Source organism: Caretta caretta, chromosome 27 (genome assembly GCF_965140235.1).
Source record: "Caretta caretta isolate rCarCar2 chromosome 27, rCarCar1.hap1, whole genome shotgun sequence".
Classification (NCBI taxonomy): domain Eukaryota; kingdom Metazoa; phylum Chordata; order Testudines; family Cheloniidae; genus Caretta; species Caretta caretta.
The window spans coordinates 8,510,273-8,521,953 of record NC_134232.1 but is presented as its reverse complement, the minus strand read 5'-3'; the positions used below and the strand labels follow the sequence as shown (position 1 = coordinate 8,521,953).

General features: G+C 52.9%; 1 protein-coding gene across 9 annotated transcripts in view; it reads right to left on the bottom strand.

The window, feature by feature from the left end:
• Positions 1-6,578: 6,578 nt before the first annotated feature.
• Positions 6,579-11,681, bottom strand: part of UBTF (upstream binding transcription factor) — a 29,266-nt gene continuing 24,163 nt past the window's right edge. For all 9 annotated transcript variants that reach the window (XM_075123736.1, XM_075123737.1, XM_048830278.2 and 6 more), the window contains 5 exons: positions 10,817-11,006; positions 10,143-10,190; positions 9,607-9,675; positions 8,922-9,065; positions 6,579-7,779 (listed from right to left, as the gene is read on the bottom strand). In XM_075123736.1, the coding sequence (XP_074979837.1) occupies positions 7,663-7,779; positions 8,922-9,065; positions 9,607-9,675; positions 10,143-10,190; positions 10,817-11,006 (568 nt within the window). In that variant the 3' untranslated portion in view covers positions 6,579-7,662. The remainder of the gene's footprint in view (positions 7,780-8,921; positions 9,066-9,606; positions 9,676-10,142; positions 10,191-10,816; positions 11,007-11,681) is intronic.

The following is an 11,681-nucleotide window of genomic DNA, read 5'->3' as shown; positions in this document are numbered from 1 at the left end:
CTCTGTGGCTCTAACAAGGTGGCCAGGAGAACTCCACTGATGGTTGTAAGTTACAGAGGGCTGGGACAAGTAACTTGTACTAAATGCCTGGGGCCCGATTCTGTAGTGCCCTGCACCATCTGCAGTCATTTACTCAATGGAGTACTGGTGGGAAATACAACCATCCTACTCCAGTGTTTGACGCTCCCTTTGCCCTGCTGCAGAGGACCGGGTAAGAGGTAGGGCCTGGGGAAGTGTATGCTGACAACAGACAGGCAGGGTGAGGTACACTTTCCCGCAGGGATTGGACCCTCCTCTGAAGGTTTACTTCTTCCACTACTTAGCAGGGCTAATTCCACCTTTCGCACATGAGCCACCTCACCTTAGTGCCCAGAGACAGGTCAGCTGCACTTCGTCCAAGCGAGATCTCTCCCTGGAGCTGCCCACCATTGGGGAGGAGAAATTTAGTGCTCAGGAAAGTGAGGAACTGGTAGAAACTCTTCGGTAGCTGTAACCTGCGAGGTAGGGGACAAGTTTCAACCTGCAGAGGCCCTTTCCTCCTGACCCTACAGCACCCTGCAATTCCAGTGCTGCTTCCCACCCAGCTCCAGGTGCCTTTGTTCTTCCAGCCTTGGGCCTCTCCTGAGCACAGACTCTGGGGGCAGCCAGCATGGTTTCACCCACGCAGCAGGCCAATTCTGTACTAGTGGAAGCTGGTCCTACCCTAGCAATGGTTGCTAGGCAGCCCATAGCAGAAAGTGTGATTCTGCTCTGAAAAGCATCTGAAAGTCGAGTTCCAGGTTTGGGTCTCAGTCCCTCCAGATCCACGGTGCACAGCTGTCCTGGAAAGATTCTTTCGCTAACTGCCACCCCTGCAAACTCCCCCTGGGAGCTGAGAGTCAGGCTGGGTTCTTTCCTCCACGCTCATCATCACCAAGAGCAGAAATCCTGGCCTTAGTAACACCTGTGCAGCCCCCAGACCCTGGGTATAAACACAGAGGAATCATTTCATTTGCTGTGGAAATGCAACCACCTCTGGGTTGGAGCTTGGCCACTGCTTAACAGCACACAACCCATTCTGTGTAACGGTTTAGGGTAGGAAATGACCATTCTAGTATTAAATTGCTAATGCAGGGAGAATTCGGCAAGTGCAATGCATTTACCTGTTCTAGAATTTGGGCAGGCTTCTGCTTTAACACCCTGACCCTCCTAGGAAGTCCCACGGCAACTTCAGTTGTCATAAATGGCCAGAAATTTGTTTAAATCGCCTCCAAAAAGCCAATGGGCTGACTTATCTGTTGCCCTGCACCATGTGTAACTACTCACACCTGTGCGGAATCAATGTAAGACAGGGCCAGGTCAGAGGGGGATTTTTACACACGCTCTTTGCTTACACAACACAGGATAATGGAGAACCAACCCCAGCTTCTGGAGTAGCAGAGCGCCTTACACCTTACGGAAGGATGGCACAAAGCATCCCGTATGGGTTTTGGAACCTCTATAAACTAGTTGGCGTATTTAAGTCTGTAGCTGAGGCTCCGCTGGGTATCAGTATTCCAGGGATGCCCAGTTTGAAAATCATTTGCCTAGACCAGTGGTTTTCAACCTTCCCAGACGGCTGGACCCTTTCAGGAGTCTGATTGGTCTTGCGTACCCCAAGTTTGACCTCACTTAAAAACGACTTGCTTACGCAATCAGACATAAACATACAAAAGTCCCACAGACCCACTAGCACTGAAAAACTGCCGACGTTCTCATTTTCTCGGTATGAAATTTTCGTTGATACCGACTTCACTAAGGCTTTTTACGTAGCCTGTTGTAAAATTAGGCAAATATCTCGAGGCGTTGATGTACCCCTTGGAAGAAACGGAGGATTGGGGCCCCGTTGTGCTAGCTGCCATAGACACACACAGAAGAGAGTCGTTTGACTTCAGTGGGGCTGCTTACACGCTTCACCATACGTGCGTTTGTAGGACGAGGGCCTTGTATTGTAAATTCTTTGGGACAGGGACTGTCTTATGAAGGTCTTAATCCTGCAAAGATGCATGTCCTTCGTTTTAAGGCCACAACCCCCAAGTGGTCAAAGGCAAATGGGGGCGGGGTGGGGTATAAGGTATTGAACATTGAATTACAGTCTAGAGCAAGAAAATCTCGCTTTCCCACACTTTTTCCCCCTTCAAGGTCAAGTGTTCTCCAGCCGCCTCTTGAAACACACTCATATAGTACATAGGCTTACCACGGATATACTTTTTACTCTTACTTTTATAGTAAATGTTCAATCACAAAGGTCTTTCATTTCATTTTTCAAATAAGGGGTCATTAATCTGAAAAGGTTGAGAAACAGTGATCTAATCTGATCTGCAGAAAAGACACAGAATTTCACACATTTAAACCCATTAAGTACAAATTGGAGAGAGTCCAGCAGAGGGCAACGAAAAAGACCAGGGGGCTGGGGCACGTGGCTTACGGGGAGAGGCTGAGGGAACTGGCATTATTTAGTCTGCAGAAGAGAAGAGGGGGAGAATGGATAGCAGCCTTCAACTACCTGAAGGGGGGTTCCAAAGAAGATGAAGCTCGGCTGTTCTCAGTGGTGGCAGGTGACAGAACAAGGAGAAATGGTCTCAAGTTGCAGTGGGGAAGGTTTAGGTTGGATATTAGGAAACACTATTTCACTCGGAGGGTGGTGAAGCACTGGAATACATTACCTAGGGAGGTGGTGGAATCTCCACCCTGAGAGGTTTTTAAGGCCCAGCTTTACAAGGCCCTGGCTGGGATGATTTAGTTGGGGTTGGACTAGATGACCTCCTGAGGTCCCTTCCAACCCTAAACTTCTATGATTCTAAGTATATCCAAATCATTTCATAGACTCATAGAATATCAGGATTGGAAGGGACCTCAGGAGGTCATCTAGTCCAACCCCCTGCTCAAAGCAGGACCAATCCCCAATTTTTGCCCCAGATCCCTAAATAGCCCCCTTAAGGATTGAACTCACAACCCTGGGTTTAGCAGGCCAATGCTCAAGCCACTGAGCTATCCCTCCCCCTCATTGTCTGTCCAGAACCCACTCTGAATGCTATTGTAAAACAAACAGTAACAGCTAATTATTAAGTTGAACAAAGTCGCAACAGGGGAAAAACAACCTCTTACACAGGGGTTTTTCCCTAAAGTTTTATTTTTTTTTAATAGTAATGACATGAGAACAGAAACATTATTTTTTACTTCATTATACGAACCCAACCCCTCCCCAAAAAACAACCCCAAAAAACCCTCCACAGTTTTAAGTTCTGTCCAGGCTTGATTTCTAAGTCCACTGAGCGATACAAATTGAAACTGGGTTTTGTTTGTTTTCATTTTTTGAAACCTACAAAAACACTCTTTAAATATTAGAAAAAAAATGGTTTTGTTTTTTTTTTTTTTGTGTTTTTTGTTTTTGTAATTCACAAGAATGACCGTCTAAAGTATCACTGGTTTCTGTGGCAGTGCAAAAATGCACTCAGCTTCAATTCTCTTACAGTACAAACCACTTTTTCCTCCCCTGTAACTTAAAAAAAAAACAAAAAAAAAACCTGTCAGTACTGTAAGAATTCTTCTTTTTTTTTTAAACAGAAAAAAAATTTTTTTGTAATTTTTTTTTTTTGTACTAAAAAACACATCCACTAAAATACAACAGCGCTGGGTACAATCAGCAAAATGAAATCGGTTTCCCCGCTGGGGGAAAAAGAAAACAAAAACAAACAAAAAGGATCAAGTGGGGGAGGAGGGTAGGGAAACAGGGACAAGGACAGACAGACGGATACAAAACAGCAGGCAGGAGGTGTGGGGGAAGAGACATCATGGGCTGGTTACATCAGAACACGCCCAGGGAGAGGGGAGGAGGGGGCAGGAAGAGGGGGTGAAGAACCATACATTTTCATCAGCACTTGAGTCCCTTTGCTAGATCTACAAGGATTGTCTGTTACTCTTTGGGGAGGGCATCCTGTGAGCAGGCTGAATGACTCACCCCAGCAAGGACGCCCCTCCAAGATATCTCCCTTACCCTACTCAAGTCAATCGCATGGCTTCTCCTTGGGACTTGGAAGCCCCAGGACAGTTTCAGCTCAGATGGGGAAGCCCACTGCAATTTGTGGAGTCGCAACCGGCTAGAAATGGGAATCTTTAAATCCCAGCAACCCTCTGGCTCCAATTCAGAAAAGCATCTGCTTAAATCCCATTGAAATTAAACCTGTGCTTTCCTGAATTGGAGCCGATGAGAAAATTCAAACAAGGAACCTGGGCAGGGACTGGAGAACTACTCAGTTCAAACACACCCTAGCATTGTAAAAAGGAAGCGTTAAATATACTGGGCCCGATCCTGCAGTCCATACCTGGGCTCGATCTTGCTGTGAGCATAGTCTGTGTTGAATGCCTAGCAGGAAGGGGGGGGGGGCTTCTTTTGGGCGCAGACCCACCTAGGGTGGCCACGTGCCCCCTTCCTATGCCATGACTCAGTTGATCATACCCATGCTGGGTGTTTTGTCCCCATTTCCATATAAAGCCCCGCACAGGAGAGATCTGATTCGACACAAACAACCCACGGCAGCTGCCCTCTCTTGGAAGGACGTGGGGGGCGGTTAGGTCTGGCGTCCCCAGCACAGCATCTCCACCCTGACCCGTTGTGGAGTCCAAATCCTAGAGCCCAGGATATTTGAGAGCCTCTTGGGGGACAAGAGGGGGACAGACAGGCCTAAAGTCAACCAAGAGGGGGCTCAGCCCACCTCCAAGCTCACCTGGGAGAGGCGGGGGGCTGCAATGGAAAGTGGGGGGAATGAGTCATGTGAGTACAACCCAAGGAGCAGCAACCCCAACCAGCCCCCCCCAAATCTGCTCCAACTCTCCCCCCAGCGACTAGACACCCCTCCCAACACGCGCTGCTAAAATCCGTACCCCCTGCCTGCCACGATCCCCCCCCCCAGCTGGAAGCTTCACCCCCTGAGGCTGCCCTTAATTTTCTCTACAAAAAACAAACAAAATCACATTTGTTCTCGCCCCCCCTGATTCAGACTATGACCAGAGGAGAAGGGACTACCTAATACTCTGACGGGACTTGGCTGTGCCAAATACAAAACACGGAGGGGCTGCCTAAATCCTTGAAACATACAAACAGGAAAGGAAGCGAAAAAGCCCAGAATTCCTGTTCCAAGCCTCCCTGCTTTCCGCGCTCACCGGAGCTTCGGGAGCAGGTGGTCCGTCAGCTCTGGGATGGGGGAGAGCGTGCCCTTGGCGAGGGAAAAAAAAACTCCAGCAACATGCTGACCCGCTGCTTGGATCCATTACTGCTCAATACTGTCACTGTTGCCCCACCCGGCGCTGGGGAGAGGAAGTGGTAAAGAGAGTTGTTCGGTGAGGAGAGGAGGGAAGAGAGGGTGGACAGGCTTTTAAGGTGTGTGTGTGTGGGGGGGGCATAATGGGGACCCAGTTTTGTTCTCAAGTGTTTCTTAGTAAGTTAGGCTCCCCAGTCTACATCGGGTGGGGGGGGGGCACAGAATTCAGCGAGATGAGAGATGAACTGCTGGTGCTGTGAATGCTTAAAGGGGGAAGGGGAGACGGAGGGGGGAGTCTAGTCCCAGAAACACTGTCCTTGCGTTCACCCCTGTGGCTCCCACTGGCCATTAACAAAACCCTGGCAGGAACAAAATCCCAGACACTGAGCCACCTCCAATCAGTGGTGGATTTTGCACGTGTGGGTGGGCAGCAGATGGCCAGGACGCCTGCTGCCCAACTTTATCCACCCTCGTGGCGAGGGGAAAGGGTTTAAAAAAAAAAAAAAAAAAACCCCAACATTATTTAAACACTGGATTTTTCTTTCCCAGTCTCAGTCACTTTCTACTCCCATGCTCTCTGGGTGAAAATGCCCCAGCCTAGCCCAGCCCAAAGGAAAGGTGCAAGGAACTGGGACCCACTGACGCGGGGGGGCAAGGGTTCTCTGCTCTGCAACAGCCAGTGACCCAGAGAACGGAGGCGGAAGGCAGCAAGGCCTTTTCGCTGACACATGCATGGACGGGTTATTTACAGAACCACTTACACACCCGTTCAAAACCCTCCTAAGAAAAGGACGGGAATGAAATGCTAGTCACAGCTCTCCACCGGAAAAGGAGTATTGATACCAGTCTATATATTAATATATAGCCCGTTATATACGAATACAGATATATGCGTAGCTGAGAGTCCTCTCCTAGAAGGAGCAGCTGCCTGGGAGTTCAGATCTCAGCCACTTGGGTGTACGGATGGGTTTTTTGGATCAAGTTTCCCCAATGTTCCTTTAAACAAAATAAAAATAAAAAAGTCTGAGCAATCTCATCGGAGCTGGTAGCCACACTGCAGCTGAACAGATTGCGCAGGTGGGCCCCGGAGTTGTGAGACTGGCGGGCGTGGCCCCACCTCTATCCCAAGCAGCCAGCATCCAGCATGGGAGGCACAGCTGGGTTCCTTTGGCAAGCACCATCCTGCCCCTATTCCAGACAGGCCCCCCCCAACAATCTGCACATTGACCTGACACGATGACAGAGCGGGGGGGGGGGGGGTGCATGATGCCAAGCCGGGCGGCTAGCCAGAGACGGAGATTTTGATTATAAAAAGATGGATCTTTCTCGCTTTATAAAAGAAAACAAAAATAATAATACAAGAGCACGACAACCACCGATGACACAGATGATCTCTCCTCGCAGCCGAACCCTGCTCCCATCCCCGGCCCCATCCCAGTCGACAAATGCCCCGTTCCAGTACAACAATTGGTCACTTCATTGTAAAAAAAAAAAAAAAAATTCAAATCTGGGATCCGCCTGCCACCGCCTTTGCCCAAATGCTGGTTGAATACGACGGATCAACCACGTTTCCTTCGGGTGATGCAATGATCAGCAACCAGTGGTATGCTCCGTATCAGCCCCCTAACTCCCCCACCCAGTGCCAGCCCTTCCCGCCCCCGAAACTGGGCAATGTCTTTTTAAACTCCCCCCACCCCACCCTGCCCCAAACACACACACACAAAAAATTCTCCCCCTGTCCCCAGAGGGAAATGCCGCGTGGTAAGTTCATTCCAGGAGCTCTTAAGTGCAGTGGGATTTTGCTCTCCAGGAGCTCTGGGTGCAGCTTCAGACTGTACAAGACCGTCCCCTCCTCCAGCTGGAGAGGCAAAGGGGGAGATCGTCCCGACGGCTGAGTCCTGAGCCACTCGACTCGCATGCCGCCAGAACAACACTCTGCGCCTCTTGCCACATTTTTGTCGCTGTTTTAAAAAGGATTTTTGTGGGGGTTTTGTATAAAGTCTGGAGGGGGTAGCTGGAAGTTGAAGGGGAAGGCGGGGGCAGCTGCGGGGGCTCTGAGGTGTAAAAATCCCCCTCCCTCTCCAAAAAACAAAAATAAAATAAAGGCTTGAACGCAAACTCTATGGGGAAAAACAACACAGAATATCCCCTTCTTCCCCCCCACAAAACAAAGCCTTTTATCAGCTGCCCCCCCCCCCACTCCATTAGTGTGAAATTCTTTAAGAGGGAGGGGGAAAAAAAATTAGCCACAGTGATTTTCCCATCCCCCTCCCTGCAACTATCAACCCAGATCTCCAGCCGGGATATTACTGGTCGGGGTGGGGGGGATGGGGGGATGGGGGGATTACTGAAAGTCCGGCAAGAAGGTGGCGCTGTGGGCATTTCAGTTGGAGTCCGAGTCGGAGGAATCGCCTGAGGAAGAGGAGGAGCTGCTGCTGCCCTCGGAGTCATTGTCATCTTCCTCTTCGTCGTCGTCCTCTTCGTCGTCGTCGTCCTCATTCTGGGGCCAAAGGCAAGGAAAGGGTTAAGAGCCTGGGGGGGGGGCTGGGGAATTGCAGGGTCTGCCTGTGCTGGGGATGCAGGTGCTGGGATGGTTCCGTCTGGTACCTTTGCTCATAAAGTCCCACCCAAAAGAAGGCAACCCTAACAGTACAGCAGCCTTGGTCCATCGAGCCAGGGCTTGCATGCAGCAGCCTTGCTCCGCTCAGCCTGCGGGAGCTGGTGGCAAAGCAGGAGGAGGGATGGCCGTTTGCGGCACTGGTCTGCTGTCCTGCCGTGGGTCACCCATTAGAAGCTGCTTTGAAGCCGCTGACTGAAGCCAGATCCACACAGACACCTGGCCCACGAAGTCGAAAGGATAAATAAGATTTCATGGCAAGCAGGCTGCCTGTTATTTGGAAGTGGGGACTGGAAAACCCACGCTGCAAGAGTCAGTTTAGGTCTCTGAGCTGTCAAAGGGTGGGAGGGAGCGTGGTTAAGAATCGTGGACAGGGAGCGCAGGCCCCTGGGGTCCAAACCCAGCCCTGGCACCATTGACCAGATTCTGACTTCACGGCCGCTGGTGTAAATCCAGAGTAACTCCATTGACTTACTCCGTGTTTACACCGGTGGGACGGAAATCAGAATCAGACCAGCTCTCTTCAGCAGAAGACACAGTTAAGACATTGTAAATGGTATCTGGGGAGAGAACACCGCAGCCATGCCCAGGGGCAAGTGTGGGTCGGGGTGGTGGAAGCAACGGCCATAGCCCTGGCCCTAGGCTTGCCCCAAACTCTGCGTCCTTGGGGTGTAGCCCCCGGCGCTGCAGATGCCAGCTGTGTTACACAATCAGGTCAAACCCCGAGGCCAGATCCCCAGCCACTGTGAACTGGCGCACCTCTTCTGACCCCAGGGCAGCTACGTCAAGGCACTGGCTGGGGAGTGAGCCCGCAGCGTTTAGGTCCCACGTTTATGGGCGACACCGTCTCTTGAAGACTCGTGGATTACTGGGCCCAGGGCTCTGGGATCCTTGGACCGACTGAGATTACTGCCCCCAGGGCTGGCTGGGTTAACAGAATCAGAAGGGCAAACTGGGGTGGCAGCGAGGGGTGGGGGGTCAGCGAGAGGCATGGCACAGACACAGCATCCCACCGCGCGCCTCACCTCATCCCCATCCTCGCTCTCCTCCTCGCTGCTCGACTCCGATGAGTCCCCGCCTTCCTCGGACGAGTCCCCGTTGTCGTCGTCGTCATCATCGTCATCCTCTTCCTCCTCGTCATCATCGTCATCATCCTCCTCCTCGGACTCCTGGGGGTCAGATGGGGCGTGGTGGGTGGATCTGGCTAGGCCTCGTGCCCCCCCCTAGAATCCCCACGATGGCCAAGTCCCAGGCCAAGGAAAAGCAGGGCCTTCAGCTAATGGGTTAGGGCCCTCAGTGCAATAGACCCAGGGATTACCCAGTGCCTCATGGGATCTGTAGTTCAGATGCCACGTGTTACCATTCTCCACTCTGGGCCAGGCTCAGCTCCCCAGCTGGACTACATCTCCCATGATGGATGGCCTCCCTGTGCCGAGAGTACAATGGTGCATCATGGGAGATGTAGTCCTACCAGCGAGTAGGCGGCACCTGGACACCATTTCCCAGACAGCACCATGGTGGCATTTCTAAAAATGTTTTGGTTTTTTGCTCTTGTTCTCCAAGCAACCCTTGCACTGACCCCTCCTCACGGCCCGTTCCACCAGAGAGCTGCCCCTCCAGGTGGCAGGAACACACCAGGGAGTTGCGGGGCCCAGGGCGGAGTCATGCTACTGGCCCAATATGGGGCGGACGGAGGACGAGGGCACTTACCGACTTGATCTGCATGGCGGGCTTCATTTTCGGGTTCGGCCCCCGGACCTTCCCCATGCTCTTGCGCTTCTGCGGAGGAGGGGGGGAAGAGGAAGAGTCAACGGGGCAACTCTGGAGGCTCCTCAGTCCCTTCCAGGAGGTCAGAGGTTAAAGAGCCCATGACCATCACCACCATCCACAGAAAGGCCTTGAGTGGGGGACGGATGCTCAAAGCCACCTGGTTATTTCTATTCCCAGCTCTGCCACTGTCCTCCTGGTTGACCTTGACAAGTTGCTTCCCCTTCTGTGAACTCCATTTCCTCTCCCTCCCTTGGTTCCCCCGTGTCTATTTAGCCTGGAAGATCTGTGGGCCGGGAGTCTCTCTTACAAGGCATATAGACAGCACCTAGCACAACGAGGCTCCAAGCTGGGTTCAGGCCTCATGGCACTACTGGAACATAACCAATTAGGACTTTGTCCCTTCAAACGAAGGCTTTTTAAACCGTCATCGAGGACGGCTCACACACCCCCTCTCCCCCGTCGCAAGGGATACTCACATTTGAGGTGTGCTCTTTGTAGGCAGCTCGCTCCTGCGGCGACAGGCTCTGCCGAGAAATGAGACTAAAGTAACCACCCAGAGGAAGGCGAGGGGGACAGAGCTACACGACTGCAGGGGCGTTCCCAGCTCCAGGAAGGGGAGTTGTGCCGGAGAGGGGGTGTGGGTGGAAAGCGAAGCCCGCTGTGCCGTCAGGAGTGCAACAACACTGCCCCTCTGTCCAGAAGGGCAATTTCCTTAGCCTCCTGTGCTTGGAAAGCACGACAGGGAGTTGGGGGAACAGAGTCACAGCTGGATCTGGAGCCGTGGCCACTCTGAAATCTCTCTCGGGCTCCCGTGCTGGGAGAGGGGAAGCGACCTTGACCCCAGGGACAACATCTGTCATAGCCACAGACACACGCCCTATGGCATGAAAGTTGGGGGGGGAACGGGGGTGGTCTGGGTGCTCCATGTACAGAGAGACACTAAATCAGGGACACTTGAACCCTCATTTCCCAGCAGCGAGGGGTGAAGAAAGCCCCAAGGCACTTGGGAACGGAGAGGGGGAAGGGTCAGTGGGGGACAACAGGGATGGGGTACCCCGAAAGCAGGAGGACTGGACAACCCAGGGAAGGGGGGTGGAGACGGGAAACCGTGCGTAGAGTCAGAGCAGTTCCGCCCCCCCCAGCTGCTCACCTTGAGCCAGATTTCCAGGTGCATCTTGTACTGCTTCTGCTGCTCTTCGGCCATCTTCTTGTAATAGTCCTTCTGGCCCTGGGAGATGCGCTGCCAGCGGCTGCCGATCTCCACCATCCTCTCCTTCAGCGGTAGGTGGTTGAGCTCGCCGTTCGACAGCAGCTCCTGGGAGAACTTCTGGTAACCGTTCCTGGGGAGCGGGAGAGCAGGGTCAGAGAGCGGCCAGCCCCCCACCCGGCGGGGGCCGTCCCCAGCACAGCCAGGAGCAGCCAGGCAGGAAAGCCAGAGTCAGGAACAGGACCACGCCCAGAGTTAGGAATGGAACCCAGAAGTCCTGCCCCTGATCCTTTTATTCTGATCACTGTACCCCACACTCGTCTCCCAGAGCCAGAAACAGAACCCAGGGATCCTGACCCCCTGTCCCTCTCCTCCGACCACCAGACCCCACTCCCCACCCAAGCCAGAAACAGAACCCAGGGATCCTGACCCCCTGTCCCTCTCCTCCGACCACCAGACCCCACCCAAGCCAGAAACAGAACCCAGGGATCCTGACCCCCTGTCCCTCTCCTCCGACCACCAGACCCCACTCCCCACCCAAGCCAGAAACAGAACCCAGGGATCCTGACCCCCTGTCCCTCTCCTCCGACCACCAGACCCCACTCAAGCCAGAAACAGAACCCAGGGATCCTGACCCCCTGTCCCTCTCCTCCGACCACCAGACCCCACTCCTCACCCAAGCCAGAAACAGAACCCAGGGATCCTGACCCCCTGTCCCTCTCCTCCGACCACCAGACCCCACTCTCCACCCAAGCCAGAAACAGAACCCAGGGATCCTGACCCCCTGTCCCTCTCCTCCGACCACCAG